Here is a 17009-nt window from a genome sequence, read left to right as displayed (position 1 = left end):
AACTGGGAGTTCTCCCAGCTGTGTTAGATGAAGTAGATGCACTATGTGAGATCATCAGCTAGATAGGAATAGCCAGTTTGTGAAGCATTCAGTGTTAGCAGAGAGCAGTTGAGTAGAGCTTCCCTGCCCCCCCCCACCCCAGCTCTTTGGAAAGAGATTTGTGGATGATTTCCAGTGCTGCCATAGCACTGTAATGGTATCAGTGTGGCAGAGTGTGATCAAAAACCGCTGCAAATCCCATTACTTTCCTTTTTTATATAAAAAAAAATTACACAGATGGAAAAGATTAATGAGTTTATCCCTTTCTAGCTGAACTGCATTCACAAACATAGTAGGGTATTTTTTTGTTGTATGGATGTCTCTATTTGGCATATGTTTGGAAATAATGTGCATTTTCTCTATTACTTGAACATCTGTACTTCAACAAAAGTAATTGTGACTGAAGTGTACGTGACTGCTATTCCATAGGAGCGACCCTATCTGGTAGATTATGGGAGGCATATACAGCTGTATGAGCTGAGACAGGTAGGGGTGAGTCTGTATCAATAATCAAAGAGAGAAGCTGGGGAAATGCGAAATGCATCTTGAGTAGTCTATCTGTCAGAAGAAGGGTGGTCAAGGTCCTGGGGAGGGAGGTGAGGTCAGAGGACTTGCATGGGAAAGGCTGTGAGAGAATAACCAGAGTCTCTGGAGGGAAAGGAGAAGAATGAATATGATAACGCCTTGTGTAATCCTGAAACTTATCTCTGTCCACAAACCTGCAAGCTGTTCAAGATAGAAACTGTCTCTTTCTCTTTGTTTGCACCACGCATGATAAAGCAAGATTCTGATTAGTCTGTCTGGGCAATACAGCAGTATAAGTAATGAGAGGACTGATTCTTCTCAGAGTGCTTCTGTTTACAGTAAAACATGGTTTCAGTCAAGAAATGATGCTCTCTTTCTAATTTTACAGCTGCTTGTGGAGGACTCCTGACAAAGCTAAATGGGACTATAACCACACCAGGGTGGCCCAAAGAGTATCCTCCAAACAAAAACTGTGTGTGGCAGGTGGTCGCCCCAACGCAGTACCGAATTTCAATGAAGTTTGAGTTTTTTGAGTTAGAAGGGAACGAAGTAAGTAACTGTGTACAAAGAGCTGCACAATCTGTTACACGCTGAAGAGTTTCGCAAGCATTTGAAAATAGATATCGTCTTATAAAACCCTTGCTGACCTTTCATATGCTGACAATAAGCATAGATATTCTTGTTTTAGTTTTGGGAATGTTTCTGGATTCTTTCAAAACAAACATGGAGAGAATAGCTCTCTTTTACATATCATCTAAATGTATATGCATTACAAGAAATTTTAAAAAATGTTCTCTGCTGAGTCTCAGCTGACTTTTTTTATCAACAAAGTAAAACAGAGCAAATGGGGCTGAGGAGTATTGGAAAGAATTCAAGAGAAGAGAATCTGGAGAAACCAAATCATCTTTACAGGCTGACTACAAAGAATACACATAAGCTGTGGTTAGTAATGGAGTGAGGGAGCATTTAAATCACTCACAAGTATCTCATTGGGAGAATATTTTAAAGCAAGCAGTACCAGAAGTAAGGCACAATAGAATTGCAGCAGTTTTTGAGCTAGGCAGCCCCCAGAGGCATGGGGGGGTCTTGTTCCCAGGTAGGAGGAAGGACAGAGCAGAGGCCTCCATGTAGTAAAGGATGCTCCTTATAGCTTTAAACAAAGTGGTGGGGGTTACAGTGTGTTTTTTTTCATGTAAAACATAAAATACAGATTTCAACATGAACTTTTCAGCCTTTGTTCAGCTTAGTAGGCACTTCTCTGTCATAACATTGAGTTCCCTTGTCACACTCCAGCCATAATGTGCTGTAGCCATTGAGTTTCTGTGCATGTTCCTCACGTGGCATTAAAGATGCAAATCCCAGGATGTTATTTCTGACTTAACAAATTTGTAACAACATATTTGGTATAAAGATGGCCTGTCTTTTGAGCATGGGATTTAAAAGGGCAAAACCTGCATTTTAATTTATAACTAAGAATCAAACTAGACATGCCTTCTGTGAGATTTTTTTTTTCCCTCTAGTATTTGGAGTGGGTTCTAAAGTCCGTGAAATTCCAACTTTCAAGGATATATATGTTACGCTCATGCTATGTTATAATTCTTACTAGAACTGAAAGAGGTGTAATAAAAACTTAAAAATTCCAGAGAATTAGAATTTATTTACCATTTGAACAAATCATAGTTTTCTTTCCCGCACTTTCTTGGTACTTAAGATTTGCAAGGAAAACACTTGGGGTATGATGAAGTTAAATCAACAGTTAAATCATAGAAGACATGTAACTTAAGCAGATTCAAAAAATTTAAATGTTTTTCAACTTTCAGAACTTCAGTTTGATCATCTTCTGTGCTACTAAATCCTAGCTTTATACTGTTAAAAGGTAGCACTAAGGATGTGAAAATCAGAAGAAACACCTGGAAAATTCTAATATATTGTTTGAGTGCAGACAAAAAAAGTATGCATTTATCAAGTACTCTATTTTTTTTTCTTATAGGAGCTCCATTTAAGGCCAAATTTAATATATCTTTTCCACTATTACAATTTTAATGTTTTACCTTTACATTTTACATTTAGCTTGTAAATTTTTTTTTTTTAACGCAGTGTAGTACAGAGTAAGTTAGACCTATCTGATTTACATTTCATTTCTAATCTAAGGCTATGAAAACATAAAAAATCACCACTATTATATTGCTATTATATTATAAGTAGTGACCTGTATTTGAAAATCACATGCACTATTATGAATTTATCTTCCAGTAATATAAATCAGCATGTGTGAGTAGCTCAAGTTTTAAAAATCTTTGCATTCTTTATATTGTATAAAATTAGTTGCAACTGAATTAGTCACTTTCTGACTCTGCAATATATGAAAATTATTCCAGTAAAAATAAAAATTTAATCTACATCTTCCTTGTATTATATTAAAAGCAATTGGAAATGTTGACAGTTTTTCCTAGGGAGAGAGAAAAACAAATGCCAAAACATCCTTTTCTATTGTTCCCTTCCAGTTTCTCTGACAATTCCTTTTTGCCTAGAAATTATGATTTATCAAATACAACTTGGATTTAATGGACAATATAAGCTCTGTATGAATCCTCCTGGCTATTGTTTTTTCTTAAGCTATTAATTGCAGACAACTGGGACATTTTTGATTAAATGATTGATAGTTGAGCCTAAGAAGCTTAGAAGTTTTTGGGTGGAAGGCTTTAGGTTGGCCAAGGGATTATGCATTGAAAGTATTATTATGAGTAGTAGGCCTTTCATAAGGCTTTTTTATTACATTATTTTACTTTATTTTTAACCTTTTAATGAAAATGGCATGCATCATGCATCAAAATTATAGCTAGGCTACTGTTAAAGTACAATGTATGGTTTTAATAGTGCAGATTTGTGTATTTGTAAATGAGTTAATGTCTTAAATACGTTATGTTAAAAAGTTACTTTGTAAGTTTTTAAGTGAAAATTAATATTTTTTTAAAAATCTGTGAGATGCAAGCAGTAGAAAGTTTTTAGGTCCAAGGTATGTGGTTTATAGCAAACAAATAGGTATCATTTTTAGGGTGAATGTTTTCAGATTTTATTTTACTGTCAATGGAACGTTCACTTTTTAGATTAAGTAAAAATGCTACTAAGCATCTTGAAATTTAGATGTGAAATACAGATTAGTATCTATAAAAACATCTTTCTGAATGTAATTCTTAGCATAGTTATGTGTTAGTGACCTAAAAATGTCTTACATAAAATCAGTGAATGTTTGGAAGAATTTACAAATGTTTTCAGAGTCAGGGGAAAGTGAAAAAGAATATTATTCATATATTATTAAGCACCGTATACCAATCAGAGTTCTGGCATTTGCAAACAATTTCATGCTTTTATTTTGATTAGACAAAATTTCTTCTTTTCTTTCTGTTCTCAGGTTTGCAAGTATGATTATGTAGAGATTCGTAGTGGCCTTTCTTCTGATTCTAAGCTACACGGTAAATTCTGTGGTACAGAAGTGCCTGAAGTTATCACCTCTCAGTACAACAACATGCGAATTGAGTTTCGGTCTGACAATACTGTGTCAAAAAAGGGCTTCAAGGCACACTTCTTCTCAGGTATAGAAAATTACTCTTGTACATTTACAAATGTCTCTGAGCGTCCACTGACTAGGTGGAGCGAACACTCGGTATGAAAATGATTGGCTTTTTTGTTTATGGCTTTCCTGATAGGTTTGAATTTGTTTTATTTATATAAGCATAAACCCTTCTCCTGTCTTAAAATACCCTTCTGAATTGTAATGTCTGTAGAAAACACACTTAACATATATATATATATATGTATATTTATATATTGAAATAACAGCAGAGGCAAATAAACTTTGTGAGATACAGAGGAAGAAAATAAATTTACTATATTCCTACATTTTTATTAGACTTCTTTTATCCCAAGTTTTGTTGCTAGATTTTTCAAATCCCAGTTGTAATATGACACCAATTGCGTACTGTGTACACTTGTATTTTTTTCTACTCAGGTCTCTTAATATATTCCATTTGTTGGGAAATTACCACTGTGCTACAACATTTGTTTAACATTATGGGTATTTCTGTGCCAAAATTTGCACTTCTTAATGTTTTGCAGAAGAACAGAGTTTAAGATCTTGCTCTTGCAAAAACCTGTGTCTTTTTATTTACAAGTGTAGCTTTACTGAGGCAGATCAGAGTGGTGGAAGTTTATATCATATAAGGACGTATACTTTTGAATAAAATTAGACATGAGTGAAGCTTAAGATGGGAGGAAATATTTGCACAGCAGTGGTCTCTGCAATTACCCATTGAGACTAGAATACAGTAATCTGACTGTGGAAGGATACCACTCAGTGTTTGTAGAGAAATTTTGTTTTGTGCTATTCCTGTGTGTTTACACACACACACACGCATGGATAGGTATGTTATCTTGTGTAAAACAACACAAAAAACCAGTCCTATCTGCCCACCTCCCTAAACTGGGTGTCAAGTAGAAGAATTTGGGAGTTGAATTACGCCCCACGTTGTTTTGATAGTGGTTAAAAATCTAAATCTAGAGAATCCTTAGCATGTAGTAAAATATATTACCATTATGAGCCATTTTTTGCTAAAATATTTTATGAAAACTGAAATGAAATTATATTTAATTGGTTACTGTTAATAACTCATCATTATGACTAGGTAAGAAGAATTAGTATAATGTATAAGTGAGGTAGTTTGGAAAGGGAAAAATAACTGTTAAGACAAACATTTTAGACTTTGAATGTTTGTTATTATGACTATTTGATGTTTTTATTAAGCAATTATGAAAGATGAAAGGGGGTCTTTCATCTCATGCAAAGACATTAACAAACATTTTACCTCCTTCAAAGTATATTTTTTTTCTAGTAGTCACATTTCTCTGGTCATACAGATGCATCTTTACATACAGTAACAGTGTTTCCTTTTAAATTTGTTGTTTACATTAGCAAGAAGCTTTTGAAGTTTACTTCTATTTGTAGTAAAAATGTGTGTGTGCACAGAGCTTCTTCCTAGAAGAAACACTTCGTGGGAACTCTTAATCAACAAGTTATTTTATGTAGGCCTAGTCGTTGTCACATATTTTGACTTTTTACAGAAATAAGGATTGATACGTTCAAGTTCTAAAATCTGCAAATGAAGTTTGTTAAATCGTTTCAAGATCTATAGAGCTATGCCACATAAGATTGGCAGTGGTGACTTTGTAATTTGTGTAAGTTCTGTGGTTCAGAAGTTGTGTTTTCTGGACTTGCTAAACATTTATAAATTTATAGTCAGTTAAATTTTGGTTTTCTTTAAAGTGATAGTTTATCTTCACGTATCTACTTATTTATTTTATTGGTTGTTTAAATGATTTTTTTTTTATTATTGTGAATGGGTTCAAGGAAGAAATCACACCAATGCTGTATCTTGGGGAAAGACTAGACTATAAATCGTAGAGTACAAAGCATCAGCTTGTAATCTCTCAGAACTGTTGTCCCTCTTGTATTTTTCAGTTCTGGATGAAATTTTGTTACCTTTCCCCTACAAGGTGAAAATAGGGTTTTCCTGGTAATTGAAAAAAAAGAAATTTAAAAGACATCATTGATCACCAGAAACAATTAATTAATCAGGGATAAATTTGAACTGATGTGTTTTTTTTAATTAATAGAAAGATGTGATCTGTCCTTGATATAATATATATCTAATCTCTTTCCAAAAAAAAAGAGATAATTTGACATTAATAGTCTTTGATTCTATAAGGACTGAATGTTTCATATTGCATTTTTGCCATAATCTCTTCTCTTGTTTCATATGAGTCTAAATACTTTGTATTTTATTTTTATTCTTTCTCAATTCTCTTCTAGTTTTTCTAATTTTTTAGCAGATTCTATTCTGTTAGGTTACCTTACTCCATTTGAAAATATTTGACAATTTTTTAATGCTTGAAACAAATCAAACTTCTGAACTTAAAGTATCTAGAAAGAGGATGACATCTTCAAATAATTCATCAGACAAAAACCTTAGGGCTGTCAGAAAACACTGAAACTTTCTTACTCCTGAATTTATAGGCATAATAGACTATTGAAATATCAGTGAAGAACAGACCTGAGACTTCAAGCAGCTTGACTTTTGGGAGTTGATAACTGATAACTTCTCAGCTCATGAAATGTGGGGGGTTTGTCTATTTTATATATATATATATTAGTCTTCAGAATGCAATTATTTTAGAATTATATGGGTAGAAATGCTTAGGTACTTGCTGAAGGCATTTACCAATTTTATTAATTAAACAGTTATAAAGACATATATCATGAAAAAAAAAGTAATGAGTAAAACACTGTATCATGCAATCTATTCGCCAATAAAGGACGTTTGCAATGCTCAGCAAGAGAGAAATGTGGATATGTCAGATTAGTGTGAAGATTAGGAACTGTAATATGTTCCTCAAGCACAGCCAAATAATTTCTCTTTTTTTTTGTAACTCTTTTGGTGGTGAATTCTGTGGCCACAGCTAGAGCTGAGAAAGCATGGCCCAGCTCCAGCTTAGAAGACAGAAAGCAGTTTTTGGGTGCTTGAAACCTACTGTGATAAACTGTGAAAGCAAACAGTGACATAGGGCAACAGATGACCTGCATTAGTAAGGTATTTATGTTGATACAAGACAACATGTAATTACATTTTTGGCTGTAAAATAGTGTTAACAGCCAGACAGGTGCTACTAGAAAGTGAGAAAAACTTTTTTTTCCAGTATTCTGTAAAATTTTCATTAGATGGGACAGTTCTGGAAAAAGCTCATTTGGGAGGTGTTGCGGGGATCTAGCTGATCTACAGAGGCACTATTGTATATTTATAATCAAGTTTATTGGATAAAGAGAGGAAACTAGGAAATAATGATATATTAATTTTTTTAATACTTTTAATAAATGGTTTTAGAATAAATAAATAATAAAACTTTGAGTAATTAGGGGTTTATTCTTCTCTTTCTCTCTGTCTTTTTCCATCTTCCTTCATCTCTCTCTGCTGCTTTTGTTACAAGGCAGTGAGCTAGCAGTCAGTCCCTACAGGACCTAGCAATCTACTGGGCCTGTAAGCCTAGGGTAGCATAAAATAATACCAAAAAGATAATAATAATAATATATATTAAAAAAATCCACTCTTTATTTTTTTCTGTGATCTTTCTGAGAAGATAACCTAAGGATCAGTGATAATATGTCATTAAACTGCTTCACTTTATTATAACTTTCAGAGTTACTTCAGTGTTTTAAATAAACATGATTTTTTGTGTGATCATTCAAAACATACATGATGCTTGATGAAATAAGGTTTGTTGGGACATTTTTTCTTGGGTGATGATTCATTGAGCAATTAAAAAGAGAAAGCTAGAATGTTTGTAGCCTTGAGCACAAACTCATCTCTGGTGCCATCCTGGTACATTTTTTTCCACAGACAAGAAAGCTGCCTGCAAAGAGAAAATTTTTGTTTTTGAATCTTGCGAGGATTTGATACAGGTCCCTACAGGCTGAGTACGTATTATTCACAGACTGGTGGCCTCTGAGGGTCTCAGAGGTACGGCCATTTGTCCTCTGAATGATGCAATCTAACATTTTGTTGAGAATGGATCTTTCCCTCTTCTGAGTACTGAAATGAGAAAAGAAAGAAAGTATCCATTCAAAACTGAGGGGGACTCATTTCCATCTGTCAGCATAACAAATGGCTTTGTTTTTACATGGCAAAACATTTGTTCTTGGAACTAATACAGACTAATTGTTTTTTTTTTTCACGAATTTTGAAACTGGGCAATCAATTTGACAGAAAGTCTGTCCTCAGTTATGAAGTGTGAGGAAGGCTTGTTCAACAGTTGCATCCTTGATTAACCATGTACAAGTAATTATTGTAGTTCAAATGTATTCCAAAACTTCTCCTTTCTACCTTCTGTCCATTATTTTATTCTGAAGAGATCCAACATGAGACTGTTTGCTTTATGCACTTGTCTTATTAGAGATTATTTTACAGGAAATTTGCACAGTTTTGTGGAAGATTAAAATGAGCAGGGCTTTTATTTTGAATTCATGCACCTACTGTGTATTTGAAAGCCTAACTTGAATGCATTTTGAACTTGCCTTCCTTTCATTTTGTGATTTTGTTGGAAAATTACAAACTAATTCTTAGGAGGAAAAACATTGCAGAGTTTTGTTCATACTATTTCTAATTTCGCAACTGCTTGTTACTGTTCTTCACTTGCAATGTGGAATTAATTTATGATAGTGCTTGCTTTTGCAGAGGTGAAAGATTATAGCTGTGGTTTGAAATTACATAGATTTACTACCTCAGTTTGGACTTGCTTTGCAAAGTGCATAAACAGTGTATTGTGGAGCTTTTATGCTTCTTTCATAATCAAAATGACAACTATAAGTCTCTGAATGTATGATTCTGGGAGGTACCTATGTTTTCAACTGTTTCTTAACATTCAAATCTGTTCACATTTCTAGAAAGCTTCCAAAAACTTTCAGTGCAAACAGATTTTAGACTTAAAGAAGGAAATGCAGTGGATGCTTGAGTTTGACTTGCAGAATTTATCTATAAATATACCTTATCATCATGTATTAAAAGTAGAAGCTGATTTTTATGGAAAGATCTGCAAGTCAATGGGTAAAGTGTTGCGTTTTGGCAGAGTTGCATGCACTTTGGCAGAGGAAGATGATGTGTATGCAATTATAATGCAAACTTCCTTTGTTGTGTTACTAAATATGAGCATCAGTAAGGACAGCGAAAAAATGCATGAGTAAGACAATAAGAAGAGAATTAAATTATCCAGTGTCTTCTAATCTATAGAAATTCTTATTGTACCTCCTAAAGTCTGAAATATCACATTCCTTTGAAATTTGAAGAAAATGTTTGCTGCTTTTCAAGGTACATAAGGCTAAAGAGGGTAAATGCTCTGCACTTTAAACCTGTAACAACCAGACCCCTGGGATGACCACGGTTTCTTTGCTCTTTTTCCTCCTCTCTTTTGCATGTTGAAATGACACATTGTGTAAAATAGAGGGTTTTTAAAATATGTGTGTATTTATATATATAGGCATATATTTTTATATCTAAGAACATGTGTATATATATATATCTCTGTGTATATAGTTATATGCATGCACATACATGTATACATGTATGTGTATATAGATGTTAGGAGCAGTCTGCCTTTTTTAAAAGGACCAGCCTCACCTAAAACAGGAACAGCTGAATGACAGAGAAGGGTGGCAGCTGAGGCCTCTTGTTAGAATGACAGCCTGTTAATCTAGTTTGGCTTTTTTCCATGCAATGAATTTGTAGCTGTTTAATGCAGGTCATATTTCCTCTGCTACTCTCTGCTTTATTTCTAACACACTAAAAGCTCTTTTGAAGGATTATATGTTAATATACAGAACTGCATGTTACATTGTATATCTTGAAATAACTAATGCAATTTTTTTTTAAGAAATGTTTTTCTTTTTGTGATGTTCTGTAATGTCCAGATTCATTAAAAGTTAAGTACGCTGTCACTCTGCTGGGGAAAAAGAAAATCAACCTAATAAGTTGATGTGAAATCCTTCTCTTCTTACATGTTTAGTAATGCAGAGGTTGAAGTCTTGTTTGCCCTACATGTTCCTTTGAACATACCACCATTAAATTGTGGAATTTGCATAAAGTTGGAATGCTTTATGTGTTGACCATAAACTACACCACCGTTGTTAAGTAAAATAAAAGTTTGGATATTTATGAAATTTTACCAGCTAGACCACTTGAACGAGTAAAAGCTGGTAACTCTCTTATCTCCTTTGTTCTAGCTTAGGAACTCCCTTAGGATCTAACCCTCATTTCCTAGAAAGATGAGACAGGCTCTTTGTGCTGTGGTGCAAGGTTGTAGACTGAGCAGTGAGTGTCTAGAACTTAAAAGGTTCCATGAAACTGCCTTACTGATGAGTGACTGTGCCATAGATACGTTTTCTAGACTCAAACTCTCTGTTCAACGTTGGGGTTTTTTTTTTTTTTTGGTGACAAGGTCTACTGCTGGTTGTGATGCTCACTCGACCTTCTTGTGTATTTTGTAGACAAGGATGAGTGTTCGAAGGACAATGGTGGCTGCCAGCATGAATGCATCAACACAGTAGGAAGTTACGTTTGCCAGTGCCGAAATGGATTTGTGCTTCATGAAAATAAACATGACTGCAAAGAAGGTAAGTAGCAAGACTTTAGAATGGTTGATTACACAACTGTCTTGCAGAAAGCTTTCTGCAGCTCTCCTTTCAAACAAAAGAAAGGGAAAAATAACTTGGTAATGGGTCTTAGACATTTTAGCTTAAGCACTCCAGCACCTCTCCCCTTTCTGATCACCTCCATCCCCAGCGTTTGTGTGGGCTGTGTTTGACATCCACTGGAATGCAGTTTGGAAAACTTGGGATCATTGGCAGAGAGTGCTACTTTAAGGGTTCTATGAAATGTAGAACATTTAAAGTTCTGATAGAGTATTATCTAAGGCTGTATTAAACACAGAAGTAGCGTTTCTGGAGAGAAGTCTGGTAAAGCTTTCATTCGCTCCTATCAGGAACAGGTCCTCAAAGTCAGATTGAAACCATCTACCCTTTCTGGATATATTTTGGGGGACATATTCAGACAATCTAAGTTCCAGTCAAATCCCTATGCATCTTTCTTTCTGTTGACTGCCTCGAGGTGTGGTTACCTCCAAGAAATTATAGGCTTTGGAACTTAAGTAGAATTTAGATTATCTGCAAATGAACCTCAAGTGTGCAATTTCACGTAAACTACTGTCATTTCTCAAGTTTGTTTTCTAGCATAGGTTTAATTTGACTAAAGACATGCTCTTTGTGAATAATCTGCATTTTCACTGTTTTTGGGATGATATTTAGAAAGTAATTTGAGATTGTTAGAAAACTAAGTACAAAAATGCCTTCTTTTAGTTCTGTATACTAGTGGTTCAGTTACAATGTGAATGACTAAACTGTTCTTCTGAAATACAGTTTAGTCTTAGATGTTCTCTAGTAGTGTATATATCTCTAGAAACTGTTGTTTAGAAATCAAATGGTTGCTCTATAGCTGCAATATGAAAATTAGTGCGAAGAGAAAAAAATTAATTGTTCAAGAAATTTCTTTCGTAGTTGGAGTAGAAAGATTTTTCATATGGATCATAGTTATATGTAGGATGGGGAAATAACAAAATATTTGATTCATTTTTAATATATATATCTTATGTTTATTCCTTTATAATACTTTTTCCAAAGAAAGGCCATCTATTGTAAAAAACAGTGTATGTTTCACAACAATCAATGAACAAGCATGCTAGGTTAATGCTATGAAGTGTGTGCCTGAGGGGAAGAACGTGAGTGTGCACTCTGAAGAGCGTCCTTACCTGTCTTTCTCTAGATCCTTTCCATTCAGTGGGTGCCCTGAAAAATATAGTACTTTTTTGGCTACCTCTGAATGCAGAACCCCAGACTAACTGATGCTATATCACTGTTGGCACAGCTGAGTGTGAACAGAAGATCCACAGTCCCAATGGTATCATCACAAGTCCCAACTGGCCTGACAAGTATCCCAGCAGAAAGGAGTGCACATGGGAAATCAGTGCCACCCCTGGGCAGAGGGTCAAATTGGTGAGTTTCTGGTAACCCTTCCTTTTTATCTTTTCTTCTCCCAAACCAGCTTCTCGAATCACTGCTCAATTATGTGAAACTGTTACTAAACTTTACCATCAGTTTGCATTCCAGAGGTAAATAAACTGTTTTAGAAACTTGCTGACTCCTGTCCATTTGTGGCCAAGAGGGACTACTCAATATCATGAGCTATCATTCAAGTTTATGGTGATTGGGAATATTCTGGACAGCAGAAGGCAGGAGGAATACTTTTCCTCCTGTCAGACTTTACTATATTGTTGTTGCAACTTATAAAACTTCTGCAAAGTTTTGACAAATGTGGCAGAGGCCATTTAAACAAACTCCAGAAAAAGCAAAATTTGAGTTATGAGCAGTCCCTCTAACACACACCTCTTGCATTTCTGGTCTGTAATTTTTGAGGAGGAAAAGAAGATACAAAAAACCCAAGAATCTGGATTTCTCATTTAAAAGTGGCTCCAAATTTTAGCATAAGTAGAAGAAGAGCAGACTGGACTAGATTTATGAATTTTGTGTCCAGCTGACTGAGGACAATACTGGTGGCCAAAGACAGGCTAGCAGAGAGCTTTACAGGTCTATGGAGGTTAAGTAGCCTCTGTACAAAGCTGAAGGCATGGTCCTACCTAGGGGGTTTTTACTTTGAGCTCAGTCCCAGTGTTCCTTCACTGTCCTTCTGTACTTGGGGAACAGCCACAAAAAAAGCTGGGCTTACATATTTTAAAATGTGATAAATTGATTTTATGACTGTTTTGGAGCAAATAAAGTTAAGGAGAGAGCTGTCTCTGCTTAAGAGAAGTAGAAGCAATAGCCAGTATTGATGCAGGGATGAAAGGGTTGTTGTAATCTCATAACTGCTGACCTTAGCCAAACCCTAACCCCTTGTGCTGGTTTGGGCTCGGGTAGAGTTAATTTTCTTCATAGTGACTAATATGGGGCTATGTTTTGGATTTATGCTGAACACAATGTTGATAATGTAGGGCTGTTTTTGTTATTGTTGAGTAGTACTTACATAGAGCCAAGATTTTTTCTGCTTTTCCTACCACCATGCTGGTGAAGAAGCATGGAAGACTCAGAGAAGACACAGCCAGGACAGGTGACCCCAGCTGACCGAAGGGACATTCCATACAATATGACATCATGATTAGTATATGAAGTGGGGGTGAAGGAGGAGGAAAGGGGGAATGTTAGAAGTATGGCATTTGTCTTCCCAAGGAACCGTTATGTGTGATGGGTCCCTGCTCTGCTGGGGGTGGCTGAACACGTAGTTGTCCATGGAAAACAGTGAATTAATTCCTTGTTTTGCTTTGTTCGTGTGTGCAGCTTTTGCTTCCCCTATTAAACTGTCATTATCTCAATCCATAACTTCAGCTGGCAAAATTTCAACATTCAGATAGAATTTTCAAAAATATCTCAGTAATTTGGAGTCTGAGATCAGCTCCTCTGTGCAAGCCAGTAAGGTCAACTACCAAGTTCTGTGTGTATAATATCTTTAAATTGTGTAGTACAGCAAGGTGCCATATCAATAATATTAATGTATTGAGGTTGTGTGTTATTAAGCATAATTCCACAGTGGATCAATACTTTTCCTTGGACTTTCACACTATCTTTAATTTTACTTGTCATAGATTATTTGTTCAAATTGAAGAAGGAGAGAATTGATTTTTTCATGGTAGTAAACCAATGAATTGGGGTTATACTTGTTTTTTTGAGAGGGGTGTTTGTAAAGAAACTAATACTTTGTTGTGATTGCTCTCACTCTCTGATAATCATTGAAAAGTCTCTTCCTGAATAGGCTAGAGTTAAGCGTTTGGTGCAATTAAGAAGCCTATGAAAAAATAGATAAGCACTTCAGAAGTTTTAAATGAAACATGTAGATAAAGATGGTTTTGAAAATGCATGTAGCAAAGAGACCAGTTTTCACAACCTAGTCTGCCGGATGTTTATAAGAGACAGACTTAAGTGTCCCGTTCAGGCAACTATCCATAAGTGCCAGCAACATATCTACTCAGCTGAGTGGTATAGATAGAAAGGACTCGATGTTCAGAAGCTATATGTAACATTTCTGAACACCATTCCCACTAAGGACACAATTAAAATGGGGACTGTAGTAATGGTGGGGTAGGAATTCAAAAGTATTTGTCCCAGGAAGAGAGGATGTGATTTAATTTTATTAACAACTGTATTAGATCGTTTGTGAAGTCTGTTGACAGCAGCTATGCAGTTATGTTTAAGGGAAGTTTGTGTCAGTTCTCTTTCAAACCTGCTAGGAAATGACTGATTGTCTAAGAAATGGAGACTCTCTTTGAGTGTTTTAAAATACCAGGCATTTTGAGCTTTAAAAAGACTATGGATATTATGATGTAATTTTCCTTTAAAAAACAAAATTCCTTTGATTCGCTTTGCAATTGCTAGAATCAGTTGCTATGCTCACAACACATTTAGGACTGTTTTGTGGTCAACTTTGTGCGACACAATATAATATGATCTGTGTTTGTGCACGCTTAGGAATCCCAGTGAGAAGTAAAATATTAAAAATAACAGGTGTGTCTTACAGGTCGCGGTGAGATGTGCTTCCTGGAGAGTGGTTGTTTTGTTTGTTTTTTTTTTTTTTTTAATGCTGATAAGTGAATAAAACTGATACTATTTCCCTCTAAAAGAAGATGAGGCTCCACAGGGTGCTCTTGGATTACGTCTTTCTCCCAATGAGTCCAGGTTGACTTGACTCGATACTATGTGTAACTCCCTTAGTGAGAGTTAGTCTTTTAGCTTTCTGGGTTTTTTTAATTCATCAGATTTTATTTAGGTGTAAATGAAAACATATACTTGATGTCATAAAAGTAGGATGGCTGACCACAATTTAAGAGTAGCGGGAGGGACTGCTGTATAGCTGTTTTCATTGCCTCTGCAGTTTCAGTCCTTTAATGTCAAACCCAGAACTCTCCTGTGAAGTTGGCCTGCATTCACTGCATCATGCAACTCTTCCCAAAACAAAGTTTTATTCTGAACATTGCAGTTCTTTGGGCAAAAAGTGTTGTGTTAGCTCTTTAGGTCAGCTGTTAACATAAATTACCATCACATTTCACGCTGTCTTGTTCCACAAGGCATTTGGTAAGTCATTTGCTTTGGTATCCCTGAGAGAATGCTTAATTATGATATTTGCTCAGTATTTGATCGGTTTTACGTGTTTTAATTATTTTTCTTAATCTTGTTTTTGTTTTTTTTTTAATAAACAGTCAACTATATGACTGCTCATGAGAGAATTTATACTCAGTGTTTTTATACTATTTTAATTTAAAAAATAAATACTGAATTTCCCCTTAAATAGTAGGTTACTCTGAAATTTACAAAGAGGTATATGTATATTTCTTTTCACTGTTTGGGGTTTCCTGTTGACCTTTAGCCCGATTCAAAAAATCTTATTTGAAAACTGTTAATGTCCCCTTGAAATAAATTTGTTCAAATCAGTCTATTCTTGGAAGACACCCTTCTGTTTCAAAGGAGGTTTTAGTTGTGTGTGTGTGTTAACGGTTTCTGTCAGGCCTGGCATACACTTTTTGGGAATGCCTGAAGTTTTTTCTAATAAATAACCAACATAAGTTTGTTATTTTTCACAATGCTTTTGCTAGCAAAAGGTGACCTGAGCATGAAGGGCGCAGCCTGAAATATTGTTACTGTTGTAATAATAAAAAAAATAGATTCTTAGATAATAGATTAGAAAATATAACTTCCATGTATATAGAAAATATAACTTTCCCTTCATGTGGAAATGTCATTCTCAAAGGCTTTAGTTGCAGTGTAATGTAAGTTTTAAAAAACAGGGATAGAGGTCATTATGTTTTGCAGATGTTTCAATTGATCCTCAACTATGGAAAGAAACAGTAATTTTTGACTTTTTGCTGTTTCGAATGTTGTGTGAAATGTGGAATAATCCTACAAACAGTGCAATTTCTATAGAAAGACCACTGTATTCTTGATTTATTGTTCTCTTAAAGATATTGGTTGGCTATAAAGATTCTAATGCCTTTCTATGTGAAGGATGATGCACTCTTGAAGTTCACTGTCTTAACTGTTATTCCACTTTGTCAAGATCACTATGTTACTCAAGCTACAGTCTTGTAGAAGCAGTAATGTTAAATCTGTTATCTTAACTATATCTTTGTATTCTAAAGCAGACTAACATGCGTACCATGTAAGCACAATAAATGCAGTAGCATAGTGAATAATTCTACTTTCTTTTTCTCCTAGACATTCAATGAATTTGAAATAGAACAACATCAAGAATGTGCTTATGACCACTTGGAAGTGTTTGATGGTGAAAGTGAAAAATCACCAATCCTGGGGCGCTTATGTGGCAGTAAGATACCAGATTCTCTTATTGCTACTGGAAACAAAATGTTTCTCCGCTTTATTTCTGATGCATCAGTTCAAAGAAAAGGCTTCCAAGCAACGCATTCTACAGGTCAGAAATCGGGATGTGCTTTACTAATTACTTGCCCTTTGTTCTTTAGTGGAGGATATTCAGGTACTTCTTTTATAGAAATGGGTTGAGTTCACAGATAAGACAATGCTACGGCTGAATCTAATGAAACCTTAAGCACAGTAGGAAAATTCTGAGATTGCAGAAAGTATTCTCCAATATTTTAGATCTCTCTTTCTCCCTGTCTCTCTCTCTCTCATAGGTAAGCAATTAAAAGATTTTGAAATAAAGTCTGATTAAAAAATGAAAGAGATTTTCCTTAGGATTCATAATGTGAGTTCCTAAAAGATTTGGTAGCTTTTC

The 17009-nt window shown here is 35.0% G+C and overlaps 1 protein-coding gene across 1 annotated transcript in view; it reads left to right on the top strand.

The window, feature by feature from the left end:
- The window catches only part of TLL1 (tolloid like 1), a 130776-nt gene that overhangs the window by 105821 nt on the left and 7946 nt on the right, over positions 1-17009 (top strand). Inside the window, exons 15-19 of the mRNA XM_027893081.1 lie at positions 953-1113; positions 3977-4157; positions 10652-10777; positions 12084-12211; positions 16475-16688. Of these exons, the coding sequence (XP_027748882.1) occupies positions 953-1113; positions 3977-4157; positions 10652-10777; positions 12084-12211; positions 16475-16688 (810 nt within the window). The remainder of the gene's footprint in view (positions 1-952; positions 1114-3976; positions 4158-10651; positions 10778-12083; positions 12212-16474; positions 16689-17009) is intronic.

This window comes from Empidonax traillii, unplaced genomic scaffold, assembly GCF_003031625.1.
Source record: "Empidonax traillii isolate 1590-97213 ecotype Southwest subspecies unplaced genomic scaffold, ASM303162v1 scaffold379:size601899, whole genome shotgun sequence".
NCBI lineage: Eukaryota > Metazoa > Chordata > Aves > Passeriformes > Tyrannidae > Empidonax > Empidonax traillii.
The sequence above is the reverse complement of the archived record's forward strand: the minus strand, read 5'-3'. Positions and strand labels throughout refer to the sequence as shown.